General features: G+C 39.7%; 1 protein-coding gene across 3 annotated transcripts in view; it reads right to left on the bottom strand.

Moving 5' to 3' along the window:
* The window catches only part of Nell1 (neural EGFL like 1), a 951,197-nt gene that overhangs the window by 34,576 nt on the left and 901,096 nt on the right, over positions 1 to 15,525 (bottom strand). For 2 of the 3 annotated variants that reach the window (XM_060367221.1, XM_060367220.1), the window contains one exon: positions 9,804 to 9,944. The exons of the other annotated variant lie outside the window; for it this stretch is intronic. In XM_060367221.1, coding sequence (XP_060223204.1) covers positions 9,804 to 9,944 — 141 coding nt within the window. The remainder of the gene's footprint in view (positions 1 to 9,803; positions 9,945 to 15,525) is intronic. 3 annotated transcript variants of the gene reach the window in all.

Genomic DNA, 15,525 nt, shown 5'->3' with positions numbered 1-15,525 from the left:
GCAGACATAGTTAGACCCATCTGAGTAACTAAGGTAGTCTAACCCACCCCATCCAATCAGGCCACGAAGAAGACTTGAATAGATGCACACATGTTTTTTCACAGCTCAGTTGACATCCCTGAGATGACAGCTCTAAACCCTTACAATTACTGTTACTTTGATCCAACACCTAATGCCAGGGCCGGTTTATCAGTCTCTGGAAAGGTGTAGAACATCTCATTCATATAGTACCATTTAACATACCCAGAAGGGCTCACATGGATCAATGACATCATTTTCGAGATTTAAAAACAAACAAACAAACAAAAAATACCACCCTAATTGCTAAATCCCCTACCATCCCTCCTTCTTACTTTCTTCTAGTGTTTTAGAAACCCAATCCTAGGGCTGGAGAGCTTTCCTAGTGGTTAAGAGAACTTGATGCTCGTCCCGAGTGTCCAAGTTCAGCTCCTAGCAGCCACACTAAATGACTCTGTCTGCATCTAACTATAGCTCAAGAGGGTCCCACATCTCTGTTCTCTAAGGATAATCATGTGCACATACTTACACATGTGCATACATGCACTTGCATGCACACACAAACACACATACTCATATTCATAATTTTAACTGATAAAAAATTTCTAAAAAATAAACACAACAAGCCAGGTGTGGTGGCACATGTCTGTAATCCCAGCATTTGGGGATGCAGAGGCAGGTAGATCTCTGTGAGTTAGAGGTCAGCCTGGTCTGCAGAAAAACCCTGTCTTGAAAATAACCAAAAGTAAAAAATAAAAGAAAAAAAAGAAAAATAAACAAAAAACAACAACAAAATTTTAGTCACTTTTAAACACGTTAGAGTTGTATTGCACTTAAATGGAACCATCCTCCATATTACAACTTTAATTCTAATTAAGAGTTTCCTTTCCATTTCAAATCTCTCTCTTACTACACTCACCTCAAAACATTGATTTATTTATCGTTGAGGCTCCTAGAGTTGAAGCAAAAGAAATTCTTGCCATTACAACAAGGTCCAGCTATGTACATCAGGATAAATGGCATATGGGCCAATGTCCTCATTGGTCATAAAACAATCATTATGGGGGCTCTTTATTAATTCATCTACTAACAGATATTTATTAAGCACATTTGATCTGCTAAGTATATTAGTTACTTTTCTCTTTGCTATGAGAAAATGTCTGACAAAGGCAACTTAAAGTTCAACTTGGGACCATAGTTCATAGATTGGTAGCATATTCAGAGAATACCTTATCCCTCAGTTAATTCCCTCTGGAAATACGCTCACTGACAGATGCATTCAAAGATATGTCTCCCTGATTCTCTAGGGAATATCTTAATATAATAGATTACCAATGAAAAGTAAGCATCCCACAATGACGCAACCCCTTGTAAAGCGTTTGGGGCTAGTATAGCTACATGCTGCATTAAAATTGGTTACCTCTACAAAAGACACCACGTTTTCACACACCATAAAATTTTAACTTTGGGAGAAATATATTATGTGGAAAGTTTCAACATGATTAACTCCCCCATTGCAATATGGTCTCTAGGCTCACAGGCTGCTTTCTCATTCCCTACCCTTACACCCATATATCAGGTGCTCTACTGGGTTTGTAGTGTTACCATTCCCCCAAAACAATTAACTCCCTTTATGGCTGCCTCCTCTCAGACTGCTTACTCCCCGGAGCATTTCCCTCCACATGTGCTTTTCCTGGAAACCTTGTTTTCCTTTGATAAGCATTTCACTTCCTTTTCTTTTTCACTCTTTAGGGGAAACACCAAGATACCTCCACTTGCTCCTCAAAACATCTGTTTGGCTGGCCCACACTGTGACCTCATCCACTTTCTGCCTACCTCCTTTCCTCACCCATCAGACTTCAAGAAAGACTCAAAAGTGAGTGGTGTTTATTTGTTTCCCCACAGTGATCTTTTGATTTTTTAAAAAGATTTATTTATTTACTATGTATACACAAGATCTCATTATGCACCAGATCTCCTTATAGGTGGCTGTGAGCTACCATGTGGTTGCTGGGAATTGAACTCAGGACTTTTGGAAGAACAGTGCTCTTAACCTCTGAGCCATCTCTCTCTCCAGCCTCCCCTCCCCCCAGTGCTCTATTTGATCTGAGTAGTGTAGTTTAAGGTTTGGTGCTCATCATAAAGCCATAAAGCCGCAGGTAAATATTTCAGAACAGCACGGATAACCTCAGACTAAAGTAAACAATTCAACATTCATCCCAAAGAAGTTGGAGATGCTGGTGTCTGAATTGTTGCTTAGACATGATCTTTGCTTCTCATACATTTAAGCCAGAAGTTTCTCTGATGAACCGATTGTTCATACTGAGCCTCAAGAGGTAAGAAGCCTACAACTGCCTAGGATTCAACATCAAGTATTATTTAGGAACTGAGAAAAGAAGACAGATGAATCTCCCTGGAGAAAGCCTGCAGATCTCAGGACAGGAAATACCAGAGAGCTGATTCAGAATGGCAGCTGAAATGCCAATTGTGGGACCTGTTACTTTCACAGAGTTATTACACCTTTGAGGGAAGCATCTTTCTGAGATCCCAGGGTGAACCCCAGCTCCTGGCCTCTGTAAGATGGAAACACAGATAGACTTACATATTCCTTAGTATTCCAGGTCCTCAGGGGCTTTTCAGTGAAAACCCTTAACAGTGGTTCCCAGACACGAGTGGGCATCAGCATTGGCCACCAGGGTCCCATCCAAACCCTAATCACAGAAGACTTTGCTTGGAGTGGTTTAAATTTGCATTTCTAAGACCCTCAAGTGAACGTGGGTAGTACTGTGCAGATGGCCACAGGCCTGGGACCACTGCCATAAGCTGCACGAGACATGTCCTACTTACAAATTAAGCCTTCTGTGTGGCCCACTTACCCCTTTCACTGGTAGAAATGGCCGACAACTCAGGAAGGTAGCAAAAATTTCACTTAACAATTACAAAAGCCAGGTGCAGAGGAATACCCTGATAATTCCCTTCTGAGAGAGACCAAGGCAGGAGGAAGGAGAGGTTTAGGTTGTTGTATATGTGATTCCAGGTCTGTGTCAAAAAATAAATAAATAAATAAAGTACAACAGAAAGAAAACCCTGAAAATTTGTTAGCAGCAACCTTTGAGATCCTATGATAAAAAATATCAACTTATAGCTACTGATAGTTGATAATTAGAGATGCCACATCCATATGAGAAGAAATTTCTATAGAAAACCCCAACAATGCTCTAAAACACTGTGTTTTCCCTTGGTTAATACCCAACAATTACTTGTCTGCAAATGTTAGACCAGCTCCATAGAGCCTTTCTCTTAGCTTTCCCTCCCTTTGACTACCCCCCGGGTTGGGGGGCATCTCCAGCTTCTGAAGACCTGCATCATGCATGCCCTTCTATTCTAACTCAAGATGTTCCTTCTAGAGACCACGTTTGAGATGCTATGGTGGGGACTATGAAATCCTTTCTTCAAGTCTCACCCGACCAGAGTGGATAAAAGAGCAGCTCTCTGAATGTTCTTTGATAAGATACAATCTCTCTGATTAAGATACACGACACAATATGCATTCACACAAAGCAGAATAGCAACTGTCTAAAGCAATATCATGGAACCATTTATCTGAGGGGAGAACCAACTACATGTCAGGAAGCCAGAACTCAACATAGACCAATGAAGTGGAATGACTGATATTAAATGACCACATCAACAAAGAAAATAATAGATACAAAGGCATAGTTTAACATGATTTTCTTCTAAGAAAGTTCAACTATTTTTTTCCAAGACAAGTTCTCTTTGTGTATAGCCTTGGCTCTCCTGGACTCACTTTGTAGACCAGGCTAGCCCCAAACTCACAGAGATCCACCTACCTCTGCCTCTCCCAAGTCCTGGGATTATAGGCATATGCTACCATGCCAGGATAGAAAGTTGAACTTTAATTTAAAAAATTTGCTCTTTACAAAGCAGTTTGTGCACTCAACAAATCTTTGCTACAGCCTTAGAAGAGAAATCTCTTTAGAATCTGTGCATTACTCAATGACACTGGATGAATAAGGCTTTCTAGAAAGTTCCAGAAAGCAGAGCTAAATCACAAGACTTCGTCGAGTTACATTCTGCATACAAAGTAGTCTACTCCATAAATGAACACCCTGACAGGTTATCCAATTCCAAGTAGTTAGCTCTACACACATGAGTATGTAAGCAACACTCAATGGACTTGGTAGTTTTTCTGTCAGACTGTCTGTATATAAATTATCAATAATCAAAGTTAGGAGGCCATAAATTTAAGAGGTGGTGATATAGGTGAAATTGGAAGTCAGAAGAGGAGAGAGTAGATATCATGTAAAGACAAAATGCATGTATGAAATTCTCCAAAATAAATTTTTAAAATGCCTGGGAAAGAAACAAGGTTTAAGGCCAACTAATTTTGAGACATTCATAATGCATAGGGAAGACTCTGTTTATTTGTTCTTTAAATGGTCATTATGCAAATAACTTTCTAACACAGTTACTCTGAGCATAAATGAGCCAGAATATGGAAAGCTCTTACAGCATTAGGATGTGTGTGGATTTTAGACATTATTAGTATATTTTTATATATTTACTTATGAGCCCAATTGTTCACACACTGCCTGGTATGACTGTTCTCCGGTCTGCACAGGTTTCTTTCTCTCCTAATTGCCTCCATATGTTACAACATTAATCACATCATTTTAGAGTGAACTATATAGTTTATATAAGAAAGCTACCATTTGCTTCATGAATGATTTTTTTTAACTTCCAAGTTTGAATATTCCTAAGGAATAAATCCTCTTCAACATTCATTCTACCACCTTAATTCTGCCTAATGTTATGTAGCCATATATGATTGTTTTGTATATATGCATGCATATACATGCAGCATAGATGCAAATGTTTGTGTGTGTGTGCACGTGAGCACCAACATCCTAATTTTCTCTTCTATTTTTATTTGTATAATTGCCATCTAGTAGAAGCTGAGTCCCAGGCTCCCCATATCTTTTGTGTAACTTCAGGACCATTGCTAGTTACTGCACCTTCAACACTTTCAACACTGAAATTGACAACAAATCTGTATTAGGGTCAGGAATGGTGGCATAGTTTTAGTGTTAAAGGAACCCCAAAGGCTCATGTGCTGAAGGTTGGACCAAAATGCGACAGTGTTTAGTGATGTGGCCTTTAAGTAGTGACTGGATCATCAGGTTCTGACCTCATTAGTGTATTACTCTGACCTCATTAGTGTATTACTCCATTTCTAGATTCTGAGCACAGTGAGCCAGTACAGGAGGCCCGACTGAAGGACCATTGACAGCCCGCCCTTGAAGAATTCGCATTGTGCCAGCCATTTATTATCCCTCTCTTTTTTTATTTCATTTTTTAAATATTAGTTACAGTTTATTAACTTTGTATCCCAGCTGTAGCCATCTCCCTCATTCCTTCCCAATCCCGCTCTTCCTCCCTCATCTCTTGCCTGCTCCTTTCCAAGTCCACAGATAGGGGAGGTCTCCTCCCCTTCCATCTGACCCTAGCTTATCAGGTTTTTTCAGGACTGGCTGCAATGTCTCTTTGACTTCCCCCCGCCGCCCCCAGAAGGAGGAGCAGCCTTGCTATCCCTCTCTTTTTTATTTGCTCCTGGACTCTGTGAGTTGAGCAGTTTTCTCCATCACATAATCTACACTATGACGCTCTACCTTGCTGTGGACCTAAAGGCAATGGAGTTGGCCAACAATGGACTAAAGCCTCTAAAACCACCCTCTTTTCAGATTATCTGTTCTCAGATATCTCGTCACAGCAACACAAAACTGAGCGACACAGAATGATCGACAGTATAGACCTGATAGGTAATTTGAAATCCTATTAGCCTGCTATCAGATACCTGGGTTGAGTTCCAAAGTTCAACAACATACAGGCATGCGCTGTCAGCCCGTTTGTCTGGTGACTGTTGAGCCTTGGGTATGGCAGGCTCTACACTAGTGGCATGTGTAAAGTGTTTATCACTGAAGTGAGGATGAGCATTTGTCTTCCCAGAGGTCTCTACAACACAGCCTGTCTGCTCGCCATGCTTAGGGGGTCCAGCTTTGTACATATATGGCTGGACTTGCAAAACAATAGCAAGCTCGCAGAGCTTCTGCCAGGGCTCATTCTCATCCAGGTCGTCAAGTGTAGCCAACTCCACGGTGAGATTTTTTTGAGGGTACGTAGATAGCCATGAATAAGTGAGGAACATGTTCTCAGCTTCTCTATCTGGGTCCTGGTGACACTGGTCCATCCCATATCTACAATTACTCACTTGGTCTCTGGTTGACCTGAAAATAATTATAACTTCTAACTTGCAAGGAAATGCATTAACACCCATGAATAACTAAGATGTGTTAACAAAGATTTTTATTAAGAGATTCTATCACAACCTTCCCTCGTTGTTTTGTTATTTATTGTTACTTTGTATAGTTTTAAAAGTTAACAACAAAAAAATAACACCTAGTCATTTAAAGCACTATTTTAATAAGTGCAAATGATGAATATCAATTTGTTCTTCATTATATGGTGACAGCAGGTACACAGCTGCCCACATGATCGCACTGTTTGCTGTGACCGGGAAGCAGAACATAGAGTGAACCAGAGCAGCTTCACTCTACAGGGAGCTGTGGAGAAAGTGGTAACAGGAGGCTAACAGCTGCCTAGTGTTGGCAGAATAACTGTGCTTTCTCCAGTGCATCTCAATAAAATACATTTTTATGCATTCTGAAAATTTCTTCTTAATTACTATTAGGCTTAGGCATTTCAACATGATTTAACTTAATATAGATATGGAGAATTACAAAATACTGTGGAGATGAAACCTGATTAATAACAAAGACTTAGCTGGTAAACTCTGTTATAAATAAATAGTTATGGGTCCACATAAACCATTCTCATTAAAGGAGAAAAATCTACAACAATGGCTTTACATGATAACTGAGCATTTTTTTTCTAGTCAATTGGAGATATTTTTAAAGACCACTATAATTCAGATCCCTTGTAAAACCAACTGACAGTGATTTTCCTGGATTATACTGCTAGATCATGAATATTTATAAAAGGTACCTGATATCTCCTGTGGACTAGGTTGGCAATTCTAGGTTTGGGGGGTGGGAGAGAGATTTGATTGTGATTTTGGCCAGTAGAAACTGTGGTGCAGGACAACAAGAAAGAAAGAAATAGTGTACTGAGGAAGAACTTGAGTATCCATGCAAAGCATGAAAAGCACCAAAAGAAAAGAAAAGTCCATATGCAGGATTTGGCATGGTGACAGCCTGACACGAGGGGAAGGGGAATGAAGTGAATCTTTCAAAATATCTAAAGTACTGTTTATTCTTTCTGGAAGCCATCATCAAGCATATAGCGTTTCACCTCATTTCTTGATGACATAGATCACTATCCACTAAACATGGATAGAAAAGGCAGTGGTTCAGCAATAAAGTGTTTTCCGTGAAAGCACGAGGGACTGAGTTCAGATCCCTAGTGCACATGTAAAATTCTGGCATAGTGATATATTTCCATAACCCCAAAGCTGGAGGAGACAGAGATGGAAGGATTCCTGACGCTTGTTGGCCAACCAGATAGTTGCATTGCTCTGGGTTAGGCGAAAAATCCTAACACTAAGATAAAAGCAGTCACAGAAAACATCCAGGCATTAATGTCTGTCCTCTGCACACCTGCAGGTACAGATGTACACATCTGCATGCATACATGCATGTATCCACACATGCACACACACCTATCCACATCTCCATAACACACACACACACACACACACACACACACACACACACACACACACACGAAGCTGCTTACAACTTCCACACTGCATGGAGAATGACAGACCCTTACTACTTCATCTAAACAAAGTCCCACAGCAGACGACTGCCACCTTCTAACTAAACACAGGGTGTTTCTGTGTCCTAGTGTCATGGCAACATTGTACAAACGAACAAAAGATCAACTGCTACCAATGAGTCTCTTGTGTATGGTGACTCTGCCTCTATAATGCCTGGTATCACTGATTTCTTGGATCACGTAATCTGCTTCGGGAAAAGAGGCAAGTATTGAATATTTTAATAGATAAAAATAAATCCTGCTATTCTTTATTGTGTGAACACTGTAGAGTTTCTGATGAAGTGAATACAGCAGGTGTTATTATCACTATCTCACAAAGAAAAACAGCACAGAATGATGAGACTATTCTTCTAATGGCCTAAATGGGCACATTTTTAGATTCTAATGCTTGTATTCCTACCATTATCTGGGAGAAAAAGCATAGCTGAGTCCATTTTGCAAAGCCACCTCTTTATTTTAAGGGCTGATTTAGGAACTGCATACTCTTTTAAATGTAAGCATTAGTGGTTTGTGCTATTTAGGGCTTATTCAGGTATGATAATTTTCACTGCCACGAAGCTCTGTTATTATGACTCAAAGTTTTCAGTTCATAAATCCCTCAAGAATAGACATCTCCACTTGCTCACAGTTACATCCCCAGAAGGTGTGATGCAGGGTGGATGCAACGGGGGCTCTCATTGGCTTTCTTTTCTGACACGTCTCAGGTGGTTTTATAGAATCTAACCTCGTTTGCCCTGCAGAACTATCTGTACACCTTGCTATATCAAGTCAAGTGAAAAACAGAGATGACCTCATATTTTGAATCTCTGTTCTTTCAATCATTTGACACAGCTGTATTGAATACTGCATTTTTCTAGATGCTTTGAGTACAGTATTGAAAGTTAGATAAGGTCTCTGCCTCCTAAGAACATGTATGTTTGAGACAAGAGACTATTAGAAATATGTTTGTGCATATGCTAAAGAGTACCTAAGATACACATATACAATATAACAAAGTGCTTGAGGAAGTTAAAATACAGAGTATTGAATAATAGTCAAACTGGCTCTGAGCAAAGAAGAATGTTTCATATGACACCTGACTTCATGCAGCTTTGTCAAGTGCATTAGCAGACAGTAGAGATACATACTGGGAACCAGGAGCCACTCACATGTTTAAGGCCTGGAAAGAGTGAAAAGGCTAGCACACAGAGGATATAAAGCAAGGAAGTCAGTAGGGATAATGACAACTAACAGCTTGGCAACAATGAGAAGGTTAGAAAGTTGCCCGTAGAGATGGCGGTATTAAAATATGTTTGAACAGGAAAGCAGAATACCCCAGTCTACACATTTTCTTGTCCAGGAAAACTTCAATGTCAACCAAGTTGTTATCAGTTACCTAAGAAACATTCGGTGATTGCTAGAATCACATCGTCATGTTTCTTGAAAAGTAACAAAAAGAAAAATAACTCAAATTAACAATTAAAGTTTGAGTGCTATGTATGAATACTTCTAACCTTGTGAGAAAAGTCCACATCAGTGAAAGGCCCCTGTGCAGAGTACAGAGTGACTTCTAGGTGTCTGCATGTAAGCTGTACTTTTTAATTCTAAACCTAGCGCTATTTCCACTTGTCAGCTGCTTCTCTACATGCCAAAAACTTTTGCCCGTCACCATGCTTTTACGGAGAAAGAACTAGGAGAAAGATCTAGACGTTCTCAGCACACCAGAGCCAGACTTTGTTCCTCTGACTGTTCGACTTTGGTACAAAATTCCCAACATGCCATCCTCTACAGTTTCTGGCCTAATTTCTACATTGGAGGGGAAAACAATTTGAAAACAGATGAACTTAACCAGTGAGTGCTCACATGGAGTTGCAAAGAGAATCAACCCCTTGCAAAGATCCAGGTACAGGGGTTGGCTGAGAGCTGCTTACCAATGCAGGACTCCCCGGACAGGGAATAGGTCCCATCGTCATGGAAACCGCTTCTGCACTCACAGTGGTACCACCCTGGCAGGTTAACGCAGCGGGAGTGGTTGTGGCATTCAATGAATCCCTCTGCACACTCATCAATATCTGCCTCAGAGAAAAACACAAGCCCACCGGGACATTAGTGTCTTTTTATACTGACCTTTCAGTAAATACGTCAAATATGCCTATGTCTACATATGTTAACATCTCAATTATAATTGATGCGTCATCTAAAGTAAAGATCTTAGAAAAATCCAATATAACACCCCAGAATCCAGAAATGTTGAAAGATTCACTCACTGGTAACATCTCACATAAAATAACCAAAATTTAAATGGACAAAACAGCTATTGGATAAGCATGGCTATTCCCAGACTCAGTGTTCCTAAATTAGTAATGCCAGATAATGTTGCATGTTCTTTGAAGATATGTAAGAACAGATGAGTTCAGAAAATCCCATATTAAGAATGATCTAACTGACCTTTTACAATCCTTTAGATATTTACACATGACTATATGTATAATTTTACATACACACACACACATGCACACACACACACATGAATTATAGAATGAGAAAACTTGAAAATTAATTAATTTAAAAAACCAGATGGTTGTCTTTAAATACTGAGAGGTGGACAGTGTACCAAAGCAGGGTTCTGCTCCTGTAGAGTCTAGAGGGATAGATGACATATTGAGACTTTGGAAAACTTTCAAAGACTTGTATAAAAATAATTTCCAGTCTCTGAAGAAAGAATTAGAAGAAGATATCAGAAGATGAAAAGATCTCCCATGCTCATGTCTTGGCAGGATTAATATAGTAAAAATGGCCATCTTACCAAAAGCAATCTACAGATTCAATGCAATTCCCATCAAACTACCAACACAATTCTTTACAGACCTTGAAAGAAAAATTCTCACCATCATATGGAGCAACAAGAAACCCATAATTGCTAAAACAATCCTCTGCAGTAAAAGATCTTCAAGAGGTATCTCCATCCCTGATCTCAAGCTGTACTATAGAGCAACTATACTAAAAACTGCATGGTACTGGCATAGAAATAAACTGGTGAACCAATGGAATTGAATAGAAGACCCTGACATAAATCCACACACTCATGGACACCTGATTTTTGACAAGGATGCCAAATCCATTCAATGGAAAAAAAGACAGCATCTTCAACAAATGGTGCTGGTCTAACTAGATGTCTACATGTAGAAAAATGCAAATAGATCCATACTTATCACCCTGCACAAAACTAAAGTTCAAGTGGATCAAAGACCTCAACATAAAACAAGACACACTAAACTGCTTAGAAGAAAAAGTGGGGAAGAGCCTTGAACTCATTGGCACAGAAGACAACTTCCTGAACAGAACACCAACAGCACAGGCTCCAAGAGCAACAATCAATAAATGGGACCTCATGAAACTGAAAAGTTTCTGTAAAGCAAAGGACACTGTCATCAGAACAAAACAACAGCCTATAGATTGGGAAAGGATCTTCACCAACCCTATATCTGACAGAGGGCTAATATCCAGTATATATAAAGAACTAAAGAAGTTAAACAGCAAAAAATCAAGTAATACAATTAAAAATTGGAGTACAGAGCTAAACAGAGAATTCTCAATAGAGGAATAACAAATGGCAGAGAAACACTTAAAGAAGAACTCAACCTCATTAGCCATCAGGGAAATGCAAATCAAAACGAACTTAAAATTTCACCTTACACCCATCAGAATGGCTAAGATCAAAAACTCAAGAGACAACACATGCTGGAGAGGTTGTGGACAAAGGGGAACCCTCCTCCACTGCTGGTGGGAATGTAAACTTGCACAACCACTCTGGAAAGCAATCTGGTACTTTCTCAGACAACTAGGAATAGCACTTCCTCAAGATCCAGCTATACCACTCCTAGGCATATACCCAAAAGAGTCTCAAGTACACAATAAGGACATTTGCTCAACCATGTTTGTAGCAGCCTTATTTGTAATAGCCAGAAGCTGGAAACAGCCCAGAAGCCCCTTAGTGGAGGAATGGATGCACAAATTGTGGCATATCTACACAGTGGAATATTAGTTGGCAATAAAAAAACAAGGAAATCATGAAATTTGCAGGTAAATGGTGGGTTCTGAAAAAGATCATCCTGCGTGAACTATCCTAGAGGCAGAAAGATGCACACAGTATATACTCACTCATATAGACATATAATATAGGATAAACCTACTAAAATCTGTACACCGAAAGAAACTAATCAAGAGGGAGGACTCTATCTAAAATGCTCAGTTCCTATCCAGAAAGGCAAAGAGGATGGCCATCAGAAGAAGGAGAAAAGAGGGAACAAGTCAGGAGCCTGAAGCAGAGGACCTCTGAAAGGCTCAAATTCCACTTGACTTTCCACAATGGCAGACTGTTACCTGGAAGCGTAAACAACATAAGCCATGTTTCTCCACAAGCAGCTTTTGGTTAGAGTGTTTTGTCACAGCAACAGAATGCAGGCCAGGACATACATGGACTTTCGCAGGCAGTGAGGATGCTAAGAAAAGATTCGGAGGCATCTCCCCAGGATGCTGGGAGACCTCTGGTTTCTCTGGAAACAAGAAAGACAATGACAGCTCCCTTGTCTTGGAGCTCACTTCCCACAGCAGATTCTGGGAGTATGCAAAGAATAACTAGAGACCATGCAGAGGAACAAGGTGATAAAACTGCATCTATACAGTCTCAGCGAAAAATTAGTTAAAGTTAGAAATCCACAGGTCCAAAGACAGAAAACATTCAGAGGGTTTTGTCAGCCACACTGGGTCTTCACAAATTATAAATGATTATTCTCCCCAAGCTGAGCGAAGGCTGCCTTTGTCTGTGGAGACTTTTTTTTTTTCCAGTCAGCACTTGCTGTTGGCAAACAAGCAAGACAGATGCTGCGGGGAGTGCGGACTCCACGAGTGTACTGTGGAATCCAGCTTTCTTGCTGGAGGAATTCTGAAAATTCAGTGAGCATAGCTGGCTGTCAGCCTGTCAGTCATCCAAAAGAAAATGGACAAAAGTGTGCTTTTTTTTCCTTCCACTAGCAAGACCCAGGAATTTTCTAAATCTCAGTTTAATCCAGCATAGATATGAAAAGGTGAGAAAGGGGTTAAAAAAACAACAGCAACAGTGTTGGGAGATATTCGAGACTGGATCTCATAGTATTTATAACCATGTAAGCTACACGAACTAACACTGTTGTCAATGTTGCTTTGTTGAACCATGGTGAAAAATCTGCATCAGTCACATTGTCATCATCATATCAATGAGCTCAGAAAGGATGGTTTGGTTTATGCAAAGACAGTGCACTTATTCAATTCTCTGAATAATTTATTTTATTTTTTAATTAGCAACAATTTATTTTTTATTTTATTTATTTTTATTTTTTAAATTCTTTATTAATTATACTTTATTTACTTTGTACCCCCCCTGTGGTTCCCTCCCTTCTCCCGTTCCAATCCCTCCCTTCCTCCCCCGCCCCCCCCTGCACACATTCCCCTCCCCAACTCCACTGATAGGGGAGGTCTTCTTTTCCTTCCTTCTGATCCTAGTCAATTAGGTCTCATCAGGAGTGGCTGCATTGTCTTCTTCTGTGGCCTGGTAATGCTGCTTCCCCCTCAGGGGGAGGTAATTAAAGAGCAGGCCAATCAGTTCATGTCAGTGGTGGATGTCAGAGTTGAATGCAGCATGATTGCTAAAATCTACACATTCACAATGAAGGAAGAGAACCTAGGTCCCAGTGTTTCTATATGCTCAAGCAGTATTACCTTCTCCAGTTCTGTCCTCCTCTGGTGGCTCAGGGTCTCTGTACATATTCATTTTATTACATCTTTCTCTAGCATACATTTCCCTTTGTACCAGTCACTCAAATACCAATATTCCAAGAATGGGGTTGGGGAGAATCTCATTTAGGCTTACATTCATTCTTAGCAAGTGAATGATAAACACTGGGAAAGTATTTAATGAGCGTATGTAGGAGCAAATGAATGAAATATATAACATTAGTACCATGAATAAAAAGAATGAGCAGCTGCCACAGTATAGATGGGGAATACTACACGATTGCTCCTGTTTGTAAATTATAGGAGGCCAATTCATAAATCTGAATAAAATGGGGTTACTTTAAGGCTCATAAATTTTTTAACTCTGACAGTTTCTATGTAGTTTTTGATTAATAGTTTGTTCCCTTTCTAACCTTTAGGGAATTATAGGGAACAAAATAGGAAACCAACAGTGCTATAAATACTATCAATGAGCTATAAATACCATCATTCTGAATTAGGGCTTTTATTGACACTAAAAAGCGGATGATTACCCAAGGATTTTTTCATGTCCTAAGCAATGTATCGAATATTGCTAGGGATATACGATAGGGAAGTCTATTGAAAGCCTTTTATCAATAATTGCAAACCCACGCTATCGCACCCTCTGCAGGTGGGGGCACACGTGTGTGGCAAGCTCATCATACTGCTTATCCCTTCCGTGCAGCGACTGTAGTGCACACTGCAGCCACGACAGGTCCAAATAGAGAAGACACGCAGAGGGGGTTCAGCCACCCTGGCACCCGTTCTGCTGATTTGGCTGTTCTCTTCCTTCAGGTCTCTCTATTGAAATTCTTAAGTGAGAATGTATAGAGTCAATAACGTTTTCTTGGACTCTTTCTTTTCCTTCCTTCTCATTCCTCTCCCTCTTCTATCTTCTACTCCTCCTCCTACTGGAGATTAAACCCAGGGCCTTGTGCATGATGCACAAGCACTGTACATAACATTGAATATATTTTTGATCCTTAAATTTTTTTTATCAAAAAGAAAAGTTTGTATTTCATACTAATTGTTTGAAGCTTATAGTATAGGTGTGGCTCAATTTGCCAAACTGCAGCTCTCAACCTGTGAGTTGCAACCACTTTGGGGATTGCATATAGAGCATACCAGATATTTACAGTACAGTTCATAAAGGTAGCAAAATTACAGTTATGAAGTAGCAGTAAAAATAATTTTGTGCTTGGGGGTCACTACAGCATGAGGAGCTGTATTAAAGGGTCAAAGCATTAGGAAGGTTGAGAACTACTGTGCTGGTGCATCATGACTACCCTAAAAGCTCATATCATGTGACCGAAATACTTTGGTTGAAATACTTTGTTTTCATTCAACATAAGGTCATTGGATGCCTAGTAAGTGCTAAGCATAATATTAACTCTTCTTGGGAAGACAGAATTCCTGGCTTGTAGGAATAAATCCTCATAGGGACAACTTCAACATTAAAAACACAGCTATCCCTAAGACTATATGCTTTAGAGATACATGGCTTAAAATCCCTGTGTGCTAACATACTAATTCATTACTTAGATTTTCCAAAACCTTGTCTTCTGATTTGTAGGATAAAAACAATAAAGCAGAACAACATAAGGCTGCTGAACAAGAAACTCTTAAAATACTTGTTTTTGTTCAATACTATCATTAAACTGTTGGGACAATATCAATACTAAAATGTAATAGACAGAATAAGCTGACTCTTCAAATTAAAAGAAGCACCTAGACCAAGAACTGCAGGCAACAAAGGGACGCTTAGAGCAGGAGGAAGGGTCTTCTCAGGGCAAAACACACCAGTTCACTATCTAATACCAAGTGCTCAGCCATAAAAACATACAGTCCAATAACATTATA

The sequence above is a fragment of the Meriones unguiculatus genome, chromosome 14, assembly GCF_030254825.1.
Source record: "Meriones unguiculatus strain TT.TT164.6M chromosome 14, Bangor_MerUng_6.1, whole genome shotgun sequence".
Lineage (NCBI taxonomy): Eukaryota > Metazoa > Chordata > Mammalia > Rodentia > Muridae > Meriones > Meriones unguiculatus.
The sequence above is the reverse complement of the archived record's forward strand: the minus strand, read 5'-3'. Positions and strand labels throughout refer to the sequence as shown.